This window comes from Aotus nancymaae, unplaced genomic scaffold (assembly GCF_030222135.1).
Source record: "Aotus nancymaae isolate 86718 unplaced genomic scaffold, 86718_ANA_hifiasm-v0.15.2.pri h1tg000067l, whole genome shotgun sequence".
In the NCBI taxonomy this organism is placed as follows: Eukaryota; Metazoa; Chordata; class Mammalia; order Primates; family Aotidae; genus Aotus; species Aotus nancymaae.
Window position 1 is genome coordinate 28,262,408 of NW_026988482.1, and position 15,406 is coordinate 28,277,813.

The 15,406-nt window shown below is 41.9% G+C and overlaps 1 protein-coding gene across 18 annotated transcripts in view; it reads left to right on the plus strand.

The window, feature by feature from the left end:
• Positions 1–15,406, plus strand: part of CACNA1D (calcium voltage-gated channel subunit alpha1 D) — a 319,931-nt gene that overhangs the window by 162,231 nt on the left and 142,294 nt on the right. For 17 of the 18 annotated variants that reach the window (XM_012460740.3, XM_012460745.2, XM_012460736.2 and 14 more), the window contains exons 5-6: positions 9,703–9,845; positions 14,796–14,948. In XM_012460740.3, the coding sequence (XP_012316163.2) occupies positions 9,703–9,845; positions 14,796–14,948 (296 nt within the window). Of the gene's footprint in view, positions 1–9,702; positions 9,846–14,795; positions 14,949–15,406 lie in introns of those variants that run through there. The other variant, XM_012460747.3, reaches the window with a different exon arrangement.

Genomic DNA, 15,406 nt, shown 5'->3' on the forward strand with positions numbered 1-15,406 from the left:
AATTCCATTTGACCCAGCAATCCCGTTACTGGGTATATACCCAAAGAACTATAAATCGTTCTACTATAAAGACACATGCACATGTATGTTCATTGCAGCCCTGTGTACAATAGCAAAGACCTGGAACCAACCCAAATGCCCACGAATGATAGACTGGACAAAGAAAATGCGGTACATATATACCATGGAATACTACACAGCCATCAAAAACGATGAGTTCATCTCCTTTGTAGGGACTTGGATGAATCTGGAAACCATCATTCTCAGCAAACTGACACAAGAACAGAAAGCCAAACACCATATATTCTCACTTATAGGTGGGTGTTGAACAATGAGAACACATGGACTCAGGGAGAGGAACATCACACACTGGAGGCAGTTGGGGAGGGTAGAGGAGAGACAGTAGGGGGTAGGGAGGAGGGGAGGGTGGGGAGGGATAACATGGGAGAAATGCCAGATATAGTATGCACCTAAAGTAAAATAAATAAATTTTAAAAAAAAACTTAGCTTTTGCAGAAATCTCCACAATACATTGGCATTTAAGACATCATTGCAAAGAAGTGCATATCAAAATGAACAGGTGGCAGATATGTGCCATACCTTCCTTTATTTGTTGGACTCTGTCAAGGAATGGCAAGCAGGAGCCTTGCAGGTTTGTTGGTTCTGGGATAATCTGACTGTGCCTCTTCTGCCACTGGACTCCTTATTCAGCTAGGAATGGAGATGCTTATCCCCATTTCTTTTGTCATCGTGCTACGATCACCTTGGCTTTCTGCCTGGAGACATTTTTTACACGACAGCACAGCACAGGGACAGGAAACAGAGTGGAGCATGGTGGTCTTATTGAGTTAAGGAGACAGAAAAAAGAGTTTGGGGAAGCAGAATATGGGAAGAGAGGGAGCTATTCAGAGAAAGAGCTTCATAAATATGCCTTGGAATCCTCATCAGTTTTGGCTGAGGACTAAGCTAAACCTACATGGAGTTGTGAGTCCATGAGGTTAGGGAAGACCACTGATAGGGAAAAGAGAAAAATTAGGGAGCTGTAAAATGAATGATAACCAGGGCTCCCAAAGGACTGGAAGGCATTCAGATTCTGACTCTTTAGGGTGGAAATACCTCATTGAACATCCTGGACTGTCAGTAGAGACCTCACAAGGGCCATTAGTAGTCATGCTAAACTGGCTGTAGAGCAGGGGCTGGCAAACTCAATGGGCCAAATCCTAGCCCATCTAGCCTGCACTCTATTTTTATAAATAAAGTTTTATTGTAACATGGTCACGCTCATTTGTTTTCATAGTTCAATTTGAGTAGTTTAGGTTCACAAAACCCAAAATATTTACTATCTGGCCCTTTACAGAAAAAGTTTGCCAACTGCTGTTCTACGGTACAGAGACTACCTGAAATCCTTGCTTACAGTGTTTGAAAAGAAGTCTGAAAAGAAGCAAACTAGGCCAGGTATGGTGGCTCATGCCTGTAATCCCAGCATTTTGGGAGGCTGAGGTGGGTGGATCACCTGATGTTAGGAGTTCAAGACCAGCCATGGCCAACATGGCAAAACCTCATCTCTACTAAAAATGTAAAAACTAGCTGGACGTGGTGTTGCATGCCTGTAATCCCAGCTACATGGGAGGCTGAGGCAAGAGAATCGCTTGAACCAGGTAGGCAAAGGTTGCAGTGAGCCAAGGTTGTGCCACTGCACTCCAGCCTGGTTGACAGAGTGAGACTCTGTTTCAAAAAAAAAAAAAAAGAAGCAGCAAACTAATATGCTCACTTAACTGCCTGCCACAACATAACTTGACATTCTTTAAAAGAAGACAACAAAATCCAGACACTGAACATATGAAGAAATGTGACCCATAACCAGGGTCAACTCCATCAGTAGAAACAGATCCTGAAATGACAGAGATGATGGAATTAGAGAGGAACTTCACAGAGCTTTAAAAACCACTATTATAAATGTATTTATGGACTTAAAGGGGTACATGATTATAGTAAAAGATGGGACAGTATTAAAAAAAAAAACAAATGGGACTTTACGAGATGAAAAATATATCCAAAATGAAAACTTCTCTGGATTGGCTTAACCTCAGCTTAGACACTATAGAAGGAAAAAAGATCGGGGAGTTTGAAGATACAGCAATAACACGAAGAATAATGATTGAGGAGAAAATGAACACCACCTCTGTGACCTGGGAGGGAATATCAAGTGGTCTAACATATGTATATTTGGAGTCTCAGAGGAGAGGAGAGGAAGAGGAGACAGCAAAAAATATTTGAAGAAACGGCTCCAGATTTTCCAAAAGTGATGAAAAATAGAAACTCACAAGAAGCTCAGAAAAGGCTAAGCAAAATAAACATGAAGAAAGCCACATCAAGGCACATGATAATTGTAAGGAAATTGTTAAAAAACAAAGATAAAGAGAAAACCTTAAAACAGAAAAAACATCAAACTATTTGTCAACAACTATGCAAGCCAGAAGACAATAGAGAGACATCTTTAAAGTACTGGGGGAAAATGTCAACCTAGGATTCTCGGTAAAATATCTTTCAGAGTTAAAGTCAAAATAAAAATGTTTTCAGATATTCCAGAATTTGAGAATTCATGACTAATATATCTGTACCTCAAACAGTGTTAAAGGCAGTTCCTCAGGGCTGAAGGAAAATGATACAAGGTAGAAAAGTGGATCTACACAAAAAGAATGAAGAGTGCCAGAAAGGGTACATATGTGGGTATGTATATAGACATTTTCCCCTCATTTAAAAATATCTTTAAAGGTAGTATTTAAAGCAAAAATAACAATGTATTGTGGTGTCTATAGCTTCTATGGAAAAGCATATGGACCAGGCATGGTGGCTTATACCTGTAATCCCAGCACTTTGGGAGGCCGAAGTGGGCGGATCATGAGGTGAGGAGTTCAAGACCAGCCTGGCCAATATAGTGAAACCCCGTCTCTACTAAAAATACAAAAATTAGCCAGGTGTGGTGGCATACACCTGTAGTCCCAGCTACTCAGGAGGCTGAGGCAGAAGAATTGCTTGAGCCTAGGATGTAGAGGTTGCAGTGAGCTGACATCACATCACTGCACTCCAGCCTGGGCAACAGAGCAGGACTCTGTCTCAAAGAAAAAAAAAAAAGGAAAAAAAGTATAAGACAATGGTAGCATGAAGGACAGGAACAGGGAAATAGCCATACAGCCTTGTCATTTACTTATACAGTAGTTGCAGTGATTAAATATTATCTGAAGATAAACTGTGATATCTTAAAGAGTATATTATAAACCCGAGAGTATGGATTGGCAAACTACAACCTGTGGACCAAATCTGATTTGAGCCTTCTTTGTTTTTTTCTGAGATGGAGTCTTGCTCTGTCCCCCAAGCTGGAGTGCAGTGGTGCGATCTCAGCTCACTGCAACCTCTGCCTCCTGGATTCAAGTGATTCTCCTGCCTCAGCCTCCTGAGTAGCTAGGATTATAGGCATGTAACCACCATGCCTGGCTAATTTTTATATTTTTAGTAGAAACAGGGTTTCACCATGTTAGCCAGGCTGGTCTTGAGCTCCTGACCTCGTGATCCGCCCATCTCGGCCTCCCAAAGTGCTGGGATTATAGGCATGAGCCACCACGCCTGGCCTAAGCCTTTTCTTCCCCACCGTTGACAGCATTTTATTTACTGCCTGCTTTGGCAAATAAAGTTTCATTGTTATTCAGCCACATTCAGTCATGTCTTGGCTGTTTGGTGTTATAATGGCAAAGTTGAGTAGTTGTGACAAACCCTATGGCCTGCAGATCCTAAAATATTTGCTGTTTGGCACTTCATAGAAAATTTTTATTGACACTGGCCTTAGAAAAGCCACTTAAAAAAAAAAAAAAAAAAACACTCAGATGTATTTAATAAGCCTATAGTCGAGATTAAATGGATTTTTTAAAACCCCTCAATCCAAAACAGGCAGGGAAGAAGAAAAAAGGAAAAAAGGACAGGACGAATAGAAAACAAATGGCGAGTTGCTAGATTTAAACCTAGATAAATCTTTATTAAAATCCAGAATTTATTAGAATATACATATATAAAAACAAGACCCAATTCTATCGTGTCTACAGAAAACCTACTTTAAATATATACACAAATACTTTGAAAGTGAAAGGACAGAAAAAGATATATAATGCAAAAACTGATCAAAAGAAAGCTTGTGTAGTTATGTTAATATCCAACAAAGTAGACTTCAGAGCAAGAAATATTATCAGGAATAAAAAGAGACATTTTATAATGATAATTATTTCATCAGGAGGATGCAACAATCCTAAATGTATACATACCTAATCACAGAACTTCAAAATACACAAATACAGTTGTTAGCTCTCTGAGGAATTGCCACACTGCTTGCCACAATGGTTGGACTAATTTACACTCCCACCAACAGTGTATAAGCATTTCCTTTTCTCTGCAACCTCACCAGCATCTGTTATTTTTTGGCTTTTTAATAGTAGCCATTTTAACTGGTGTGAAATGGTGTCCTCATTGTGGTTTTGATTTGCACTTCTCCTAGATCAGTAATATGGAGCTTTTCTCATATGCCTGTTGCCCACATGTATGTCTTTTGAATAGTATCTCTGTGTCCTTTGCTGACTTTTTAATGGGATTTTTCTTTCTTCTTGTGAATTTGAGTTCCTTACAGATGTTAGATATTAGACCTTTGTCAGATGCATAGTTTCAATTTTTTTTTATCATTCTGTAGGTTGTCTCTTTACCCTGTTTCTTTTGCTGTGCAGAAGCTCTTAAGTTTAATTAGATCCAATTTGTCAGGTTTTGCTTTTGCTGTGATTGCTTTTGGCATCTTTGTCATGAAATCCTTGCCCATTCCTATGTCCAGAATGGTATTGTGTAGGTTGTCTTCCAGGGTTTTTATAGTTTTGGGTTTTACATTTAAGCCTTTACTCCATTTTGAGTTGATTTTTGTATATGGTATAAGAAAGAGGTCCAGTTTCAGTTTTGTGCATATGGCTTGCCAGTTATCCCAGCATGGTTTACTGAATAGGGAGTCCTTTCCCCATTGCTTATTTTTGTCACCTTTGTCAAAGATCAGATGGTTGTAGGTATGCGGCCTTATTTCTGGGCTTTCTACTCTGTTCCCTTGGTCCATGTGTCTGCTTTTGTACAAGCGCCATGCTGTTTTGGTTACTGCAGCCCTGTAGTATAATTTGCAGTCAGGTAGTGTGACACTTCCAGCTTTGTTGTTTTTGCTTAGGATAGGATTATCTTGGCCATCCAGGCTCTTTTTTTGTTCCATATGAATTTTAAAATTGTTTTTTTCTAGTTACGTGAAGAATGTCACTGGCAGTTTGATAGGAATAGCATTCAATCTGTATATTGCTTTGGGCAGTATGGCCAATTAAATGATACTGAGTCTTCTTATTTGTGAGTGTGGTATGTTTTTCCATTTGTTTGTGTCATCTCTGATTTCCTTGGACAGTATAAAACTATGAAATTTCTAGTAGAAAATATTGGATAAAATCTTTATGACTTCAGTGTAGGCAGAGATGTCTCAGGACACAAAAAGCTCCAGTCTTGAAAGAGTAATTGAAAATGTTGACTTTATCAAAATTTAAAACTTTTCTTCAAAAGACACTGTGAAGACAATGAAAAAGCAAGGCACAGATTGGGAAAAATAATCACAGAACATACATCTGACAAAATACTTGTATTCAGAATATATAAAGAACTCTTACAACCCAGTAGTAGGAAGACGACCCAGTAAACAAATAGGTAAAATATTTGAAAAGATCTTCACATAAGAAAACATGTGAATAGTCAACAAGCACCTGAAAAGATGTTCAACATTGTTAGTAATTAGAGAAATGCAAATTAAAACTACAGCGACGGTATTGGATACCGACTAGTATTACTAAATGTAAAAAGACTGAAAATAGCAAGTGTTAACCAAAATATGGAACAACTGGAACTCTCATATACCACTTGTAGAAATGGAAAATGGTATAATCACTTTGGAAAAAATGTGCCCATTTCTTACAGTGTTAAACATAGACTTACCATATGACCATATTACCAGTTCTGCTCTTAGGTATTTATCCAAGGTAAATGAAAACACATGTCCACCAAAAGACTTTATTCATAACAGAGAAAAACTGGAAACAACTTATATGTCCCTCAACAGGTGAATGGATAAACTCATTGTGGTATATTTATATAATGGGATATTACAGAACAATAAAAAGAAATGAACTGCTGATGAAAGATAACAACATGGATGAATGTCAAAAACATCATGGTGAGAAAAAGAAGATGAACCAGGAGAACATGCTATGTGATTCCATTTCTATGCGCCCTCTTCTAGAAAAAGAAAAAAACCTTGTAATCCCAGCACTTTGGGAGGCCGAGGCGGGTGGATCACGAGGTCAAGAGATCGAGACCATCCTGGTCAACATGGTGAAACCCCGTCTCTACTAATACAAAAAATTAGCTGGGCACGGTGGCGCGTGCCTGTAATCCCAGCTACTCAGGAGGCTGAGGCAGGAGAATTGCCTGAACCCAGGAGGCGGAGATTGCGGTGAGCCGAGATCGCGCCATTGCGCTCCAGCCTGGGTATCAAGAGCGAAACTCCGTCTCAAAAAAAAAAAAAGGAAAAGAAAAAGAAAAAAACCTATAGCAATAAACAGTCACTGGATACTTAAGGCTGAGCTTCAGGGGAAGCTCTGCACAATGCTGTGCGTGCAGAGGGGCACAAGAGAATCGTCTGACATGTTGGAAACCTTCTCTTGTGATCATGGTGTTTGTTACTTAGGCTTATGCATTTTTCAAAACCCATCGTACATTTTAAATGAGTATTTTATTATATATAAATTAAATTGCAATATAAAGTGATTTAAAAAGAAAAAAAACGTACAGGAAACTGAAGTAGAACTGTACTCTTTTCTTAGAAAAACCTCAGAACGTCAGATTATTTTTTTATCAAAATATGCACGAAATCGGAGTCAAACAGTGGAAGAAAGGTTTTAAAAAAGAAAAAAGAATGACGATGTCTTTATTTGAATTAAATTCCTACTCACTAAAGTTTCCAACTGCAGTCTGTATCTCAATCCAATGGATTTTCCATTCCAAGTCAACAGTGACCTATTGCTTTTGTCAAGATTCCCAATAACTGAGACATTAAGAAAGTAATTGATACTTCTAAAATGTTAACTGTTAATGTGACCACAAGAGGACTCAGTGTGTCTGCCAGAACTGAAGTTATTCCTTTAGAGAAAAGTTTGATCTAAGCTAACTTTTATCCCATGCCTCTAAACTTTCAATAAAGATATATTCCAAGCACTCAGGCTCTATGACTTAAGCCTTTTCAAAGAACATGACTCCTCATTCTGGTGCTTCTGCCTTTAGTCAGTTCAGACAGTTCCTTGTCTCTTTCCTTCTACCTTGGGGTAAACTTTTTTTGTGGAGGGCAGGGGACAGAGTCTCACTCTGTCATCAGACTGGAGTGCAGTGGCGAGATCTCGGCTCACCGCAACCTCAGCTTCCTGAGTTCAAATGATTCTCCTGCCTCAGCCTCCTGAGTAGTTGGGATTACAGGTGCCCGCCACCCTGCCTGGCTAATTTTTTGTATTTATAGTAGAGATAGCGTTTCGCCATGTTAGCCAGGATAGTCTTGATCTCCTGATTTCGTGATCCTCCCACCTTGGCCTCCCAAAATGCTGGGATTACAGGCGTGAGCCACCGTGCCCGGCTAGGGTAAACTTTTAATAACAATCAAGAGTCAGTTACTCCTTTCTCATCCTGTCCTTACCTCTTCAGGCCCATGGTACTTTTTTTTGAGAGACATAGTGGTGAGGGGAACAGAATCACAGAATGTTAGCGTGGAAAGGTCATTGTCTGAGTCGTTTATTCCAGTTTTGTCATTTTATAGAGAGGAGAACTGAGGCCCAGAGGAGGAGAGGGACTTTCCTAATATCTTATAACTCTTAGGAATGGAGACCAGCCTCCGCCCCTTGCAGGCCCACACTGTCTGGGAACACAGCCTGCTTCTTTCTCTGACTTGGGCTCTTTGGTAACAAGAGAGAGACATTTTCCACCTGTTTTCAAGGACATTGCTGAAGAACAAGGAATAAAGGGATCATGAAGTGTATGTTGCAAAACACAGATACTTGAAAGCAGTCTTAAGTCACTACCTGCATAAATTACTTTCCTAATCCTTTGGGATGAAAATTCCTGTGGCTCGCACATTACAGAAGAGTTTGTAGTTTTCTTTCTTTCTTTTTCTTTGTTTTTGTGAAGCTATGAATTTGTTTTGGAGGACAGACTTTTCACTTTAGCCTTGCTGCTGGGATTTATGGTAAATTTTTCAAAACTACAGTAAAGGGAGAGAAACATGTCATAAATTTCATAACTAGGGAGAGCTTACCATTTGAAGCTTTGTAAAGGTAGAGACCAGGCTTATTTTCCTTCCTGGATGGGGTCATTGCTAATTGCTGTAGTGTTATTAAAACAAAGGGCTGATCTATAAATGTCCCAGAACTATGCAACTATACCCAATCAGGGCTGCAATCAGACCACCCTGTGTTTTATGGACTCAGTGTCTTGGCAATCCAGAGGCATGCCAGTGGGGGCAGAGTTTCTGCTTTGTCTGCTCATTAAACTTTGGAAACCTTTTCTTTGTTGCTGGGCCAGTCATTCTCACAATCTGATTGGCCAGAGTTGATGCTGTTTGAAATGGGCAAATTTTATACTTACTCTGAAAAACGAGTAATAGTTTCAAAGCATGTTTATTTAAAAGAGCAAAACTAACTGTTAAATGAGCAGATTGCCTGAAAATAGTTTTATCCGAACCTTCTGAGACTAGGAAAAAATTTATCGTGGCTGCCAGGTATAACATTATTCACATTTCAAAAGAGAGAATGATGATATTAATAACTTACCTTAACTGCCTTTAGCCTTTGCACAGCTCCTTAGTATCTGTGATTTACATCCTTCTCCAAATATCCCTATGAGGGTGAAGGTTGGGTGTGTGTGTTAGTGACTGCATTGACTATGTATAATATATTAAGATGTGAGACTTTGAAGTCATTCATTGATTCATCAGATATTTCTGGAGCACTTCCTATGTGTCAGAAACTGTAATAGACACTAGACTAGAACAGACTAAAACTCCTTGCTCTTATGGAACCTATGTCCTAGTGGGATCAACGTGCCTGGGTTGACATGTGTTGCTGCTAGTTGTGTAACCCTGGACAAGCTACTTATTTGCATCAAGTTTGTTTTCTCATGTGTAACATGGTCTTTATAATTCCTGCTGCATAACATTATGTGTGAATTAATGTGACCGTGTATGTGCAGTGCCTAGCACATAGCGAGTGCTCATAAATGGTAACCACCAAGATTACTGTCGTCATTTTAGTTGGCAGCAGTTCCACTTGTCATCATTGGGTTCCCAGGGACTCCCCTCTTCTTTGAGGACAGACTTGCTCTCTGCTGTTCCCTTGCAATGAAAACAGATGAGGTTAATCCCTGTCCCAGTCGTTGTGGAGATAGGGTCGTTCATATTCCAGCTCCACAGCCCAGTTCTTGTCTTTGCCTTCCTTTTATTGAAGCAGCAGCCATATGGAATTAGCCCTTGTTCAAAAATAACTGCTATGAACATCCTGTTTTGCTTCCCTGGGGTGACAGACTCTAACGTTTCTTTCTCTCTTCTTCTTTCAGATTGTTTAGTGTAATTTTGGAACAATTAACCAAAGAAACAGAAGGCGGGAACCACTCTAGCGGCAAATCTGGAGGCTTTGATGTCAAAGCCCTCCGTGCCTTTCGAGTGTTGCGACCACTTCGACTAGTGTCAGGAGTGCCCAGTAAGCACTTACTGTTTCCTAGAGCTCAGGAGTGTGCTGGTTTTTATCTTCTGGGTGGGTCTCAGAATCACTGACTGGTGCTCCGAGGTGAGTTGCTCTGTGCCAGCCAGGGGTCAGCGGATGACCACAGCCTCCTTCACACTTGACAGGACACTTTAGCTTACGCTGTCATGTTGGATCCCCGTGACAGCCCCGAGAGGGGGACAGGTGGCAGTTACTGTCATCCTGATTTTGGGGAGGAGAGAATCTTCTCTTCCAGAAAGACGAGGCGGTGGGGTGAGACTTGGGTTCAGGCCTTTAATTCTGGTCTGTTTTTCTTCTCTGACAACATGCTGCCGTCGGCCCTTCCACTTCCAGGCCTGCTTCTCTGAAAGTGGTGGGTTTTGTGGATGAGGGTGTTGGAGGACTTAGCCACCTACCTTTTTTTTTCCAAGTGGGGAGCACCAGGGGGCTGGACTCCTGGAAACTCTGGTTAGCTCCTCTCCTATCAGAAACTATGCTACCCAGCTCTGGGGGAAGGGATGAATGCTTCAGCTGCCATAACTGGATACAGGGCACAGGAGTACCTGCCTTGAAGGCCGTTGTAAGAACTGAATGAGATAATGGAGGGAGAGCCCCTAGCAGGATGCATGGAGCACAGAGGCTCTCAGTGAGTGGGTGAGAGAGTTTTAGCCACTAGGCCCTACCATACCACTCATTGCCAGGCCCCAGTGCACTTCTGGCTCCAAGCTCCCAGGCCAGGTTAAATCATACCTGAGTTGGAAGAGATGCCCTGTCTGTGCCCTAGCCAGGAGCTGCCTCTTATCCTTCCAGAAGGCATTTGGGGTTGCCTTACTGGGCTCTAACCCCAGTAGTATTCCTGTGTTGGGGACTTCAGTGGGTGGAAGTCCTAACACCTTTCTGAGGGCTGGTGCCTCTGAGCAAGGACATGGGATTGCAGGGTGTGCCTGTTTTTCACAACTCATAAAGCCATCGGAAGAACACAGATCACATTTTTTGCCTCTCCAGAAGTTCTCCATGAAATTTTATTAAACTTGTTGGCACTTAGAATGCACCAAAAATCCTCTGGAAAAAAAAATTTCCAAATTTAACATTTTAAAATGTAGGAAGTGGTGTTTTATGTGTACTTGTTTTTCCAGATGGTTCATTTATTTTCATTGAAAAAGATCAGCACAAGTCAAAACCACAGAACTGTGTGGAATCAATTGAGAAAAATAGAAATACCTTGGAAATGACTGGCTCTGTTAAGTATAACATGATTAAATGAGAACTTCAGTGAGCAAACATGTTCTTCCAGATTTAGTTGTTATAGCTTAATCTAATTTCAAAGTAACCATGACAGCTTTTTCCCTCAAAGAGCAAATAACAGGTCAGCCTGTCTATGGTATGTGTTGCGTGCAGACTTTGGGGGCTGTGGCTGTATGTGTGCGTGTGTGCATGCGTGTGTGAGCCTCTGGCCATCGAAAAATCCAAGAACTCACGTAGCATTGTGTCTGCTTCCTTGGCTAATGAGGTTTTTACTAATCAACTAGTGCAGTGCTCCCAGATATTCTTGAGAATTAGTTTTAAACTGTATTTCTTCCTTTCTCCAGCAAACATCACTGTTTGAAATTGGATAGATTTGTATTTAACTCTCTCCCAGGTCAGCAAGGGAAAATGTGGGTCTGAGTCTTGTATGAGGACTTTTGAGCTTATTAACCACCCAGGTGGGGAACGCCTCAGTCTCTCATCAAACTCAAATAGGCGTTTGAAGGAAGGGATCAGAGGTTGTGGGACGTGCTGTTTCTAGTGGTGGTTGGCAACTGCGGCCTGCTGATGTCTTCTCTGGTACCCGAAGTTGTGAAAAATGTCCAGGAATGTCTGACTGGTTATACTTACATAGGAATTGTTTAGTCCCTGCTAAAGAGAATCCTGACTGTTCTGTAAGACATAATTTTGTGTGCACGTGTGTATGGAAATATATATTTATTGAGTGAGTGAAAGGTAGATTTATTTCACAAGGTGGCGAATCAGACATTTGTGGAGTTCTTAACCACCCATATTAAGAGACTGAGGCAGAATGGGCAGGAACCCAGAACGTGCCCGGGAGACCAGGCCTCCTGACCCCTGCGTTGGTGTCCCACATCCTCTCCACTGCCCTGCGGCCTCAGCACTACTGTGCTGCTCACTCTTTAACGTCTTACCTTGTCCTTCCTTGTCCTTCCTTGTTGGACAGGGAAATGTTTATCAAAGTTCAAGACTATCAGAGTGGAAAAGAATCCTGAAGATCATCTGGTCTACCTGCATCTTTTAGACAAGGAAACTGGGGCCTGTTAGAGGTAGTGACTTGTGTAAGCTCTCACAGCTAATGAGTAGCCAGACAGAACGAGACCCACGATCTCCACATTCCTGACCCAGTCTTCTTCCCATTTCTGCCTCCTTGACTACAGTCCCATGAGTTCCACTGAGATCTACCATATGTGTTGAGTAGTACAAAGGAGCTGAATGCAGTAAAGTATCCATGTTCACAGTCAGATACAACTTTATCATCCCATAAATGGGTCCAATCTGAAATACAATAGTTACTCTAAACGTAAAAAATGTTCGTGAAGCTTACTGCCGTGGAATTTAGAAGAGCTAACTGCTGGGGGATGATTTTGGAAGGCCCATTGGTGTCTTAAGAAAATCAAAACAACAATAGAAACCTGTCCATTGGGATGGGAACAGGTGTCATCATTTCCCTTCCGTGTGCTCCTTACAGGAGGTAGAAATATTGAAAATTGTCCTAACTGATCATTTTTGGAAAAAAAAATAGCATTTACCTATCCAAAGGTGTAGCACCCAGGGTTTTAGTTGTAATAGAGGTCACAGCAAGGCAGGGTCTTGCCGTGTCTGAAATCCTTACTGCTCTTCCCTCACCGTCATCTCCCCTGCTTCCTCCAGCGCTGCTTCTCACGGTAAACGTCTGTCGTGATTGCTGCGCCTTCTCTTTGCTCGCTGTATTCTGGTTTCTGATGTAAGCATCTCAGCTTCTTGCATCCTTTCTTTCCTGAATATGTGTTGGGAAAGTAAGATGATAGCAGAAGAGGGGAAGTTTGAAGACGGAGAAACAACAGGGAAGGATAGGGAAAGAGCAGGTAGGGAGGAAAAGAGTGAGCAGCACCGTAGTGCTGAGGTTGCGGGCCAGTGAGGAGGACGTGGGATGCCAGCGCGGCGTCAGGAGGCCTGGTGTCTAGGGCGGGTTCTGGGTTCCTGCCCATTCTCCCTTAGTCTCTTGCTCCCTCACACCCAATCCTAATCCTGAGTGCCGCCTCCATCCTTCTTTTCATGACCCGTTTTTCTCTCCCTTGGCTGACAGCCTTACCCACACTGTGGTACTGAGTATGACTCCATGGGTAGCTTCTATTAGGTTGGTGCAAAAGTAATTGCAGTTTTTGCCATTGAAATGAATGGGTCTGAGTCTTAGGATTTTAGACTCGGCAAGACCCTACCTTGCTAAGACCTCCATGGCAGCAAAAGTTTTAAATGTAGTAAATTATCATTTCTCTCTCTCTCTCTTTTTTTTGTTTTTTGGAGACGAACTCTTGTTCTGTTACCTAGGCTGGAGTTGCAACCTCCGCCTCCCAGGTTCAAGCAACTCTCCCACCTCAGCCTCCTGAGTAGCTGGGAGTATAGCTGCACACCACCACACCTGACTAATTTTTTGTATTTCTAGTAGAGACGGTATTTCACCATGTTGGTCAGGTCGGTCTTGAACTCCTGACCTCAGGTCATCTACCTGCCTTGGCCTCTCGAAGTGCTGGGATTACAGGTGTGAGCCACGGTGGCTGGCCAGAAATAATCATTTCTCATGTTCTTGTCTCTCAAGACAGGACATGTCTTGAGACACATCTACCTTAATGTTATATAATACCAACATCAAACTTAACAAGGCTCAAGTCACTCTCACCCCCCCGCCCCTCCCACCTCCCCCATTCTTGGAGAACCTCCCTTTTAATGCTTAGTTTTGTTCCGGACACTGCGATTTGCCTGAAGACCCTGGCTCAAATAACTGGTATGCTCCATAGGTACCTTCCTCTCATTCCGACTCAGTTGCTGAGTTCTGGCCTCATCCTGATCTTCACCCTCCCCTACCCCAGCACTCTTGAACCACCTCTCCGTGTCTGGCCTGCTGCTGTCCTGTTCCTCTTTCTAAAGCAGCTGCCTTTTGCCAGTGGTCTGAAGTCTGGCTCCCTAACCCGGATTTAACACCCAGAACCCTGGCTGCAATCTACTTCTCTTTCCTGATTTTCTTTTCCACTATATAACCACCCATCAAGACTCGCCACCCTCAAGCCCGCACTGTGCTACTCACCTTTGTGCTTGTGGTATTCTGTTCTTCTTTCCTGAAGTCGCCTCTCTCCCATACCCACCTGTGGAAATGCACCCAGCCTTCTGGCCATGCCTAGAGGGAAACTGCCTCAAGGCCCTGTCTTCACCCCTTTCATCCCTCTTAATTTTAACTGTTGGATATTATCTATATAGCATCTGTGTGCTACCCCAGAGTAGATTATTTGTATTTAATTCTGTGTCTCCTAGAATGTAATTTTCTGAGTGGAGACATTTTACATAAACCATCTTCATATTGCCCCAAAGCATGAAACCTTCTGATTTCCATGTGGTAGATGTTCAGGAGCTTTTGTCAGATGGATGGAGAAATGCGTGAATGAATGATGGGCTTCAGCATTGGGCAGTCACCTCCCTAGACTTTCCTTTTCCCTCTGTCTAGTTGGGGGAGTTGGATTAGATGATCTTTAAAGTTCCTTTTCAGTCTGTCTCACATCCAGGCTTCATATTAATGAAAAGCTTTGAAATACCTCTTTGAATTTTATTACTCTGTGTTCTAAATAAAAGAGGCATGATTGGGAATTATATATATGATTTATTGGAGTGTCTTGCTGGCTCACAAACTTATTTCTTTGTTTTTCCTAGGTTTACAAGTTGTCCTGAACTCCATTATAAAAGCCATGGTTCCCCTCCTTCACATAGCCCTTTTGGTATTATTTGTAATCATAATCTATGCTATTATAGGATTGGAACTTTTTATTGGAAAAATGCACAAAACATGTTTTTTTGCTGACTCAGGTGAGTAATGAAAATGGTAACTAACTTAACTTTAAAAACTTTTGGGTTTCCCCAAAGCAACTTTTGTGGTTGGGGAAAATCTAAAACAAAATAGGAAAAAAATGCCCAATATACCAGTGCATTTACTGAGTCAGTTCTCAGTATGAATTATGTTCAGAATAGATGAGAATTCAGTCTCCCTTTCCACCCCGATTTCCTGTGTAATCTGTACTAGCAAACAAGATGAGAGACCTCCAAAGCGAAAACGTGAGGCACACCTACAGCATTGTGCCGTCTAAGCCTAAGGAGGGTGCTACAAGCGTGGGTGCAGAGGAAAAGAGCCATGGATTCTGACAAGCAGAAACGGCAGGTCCCACTAAGGAGGGAGCGTGTGAAGGGAACCTTGAAGGACAAGTAGGATCCCAAGGCATCACAGATGGGGCGGTCGAGTGTCCCAGGCTCTGGCAAGGGTTCTCACC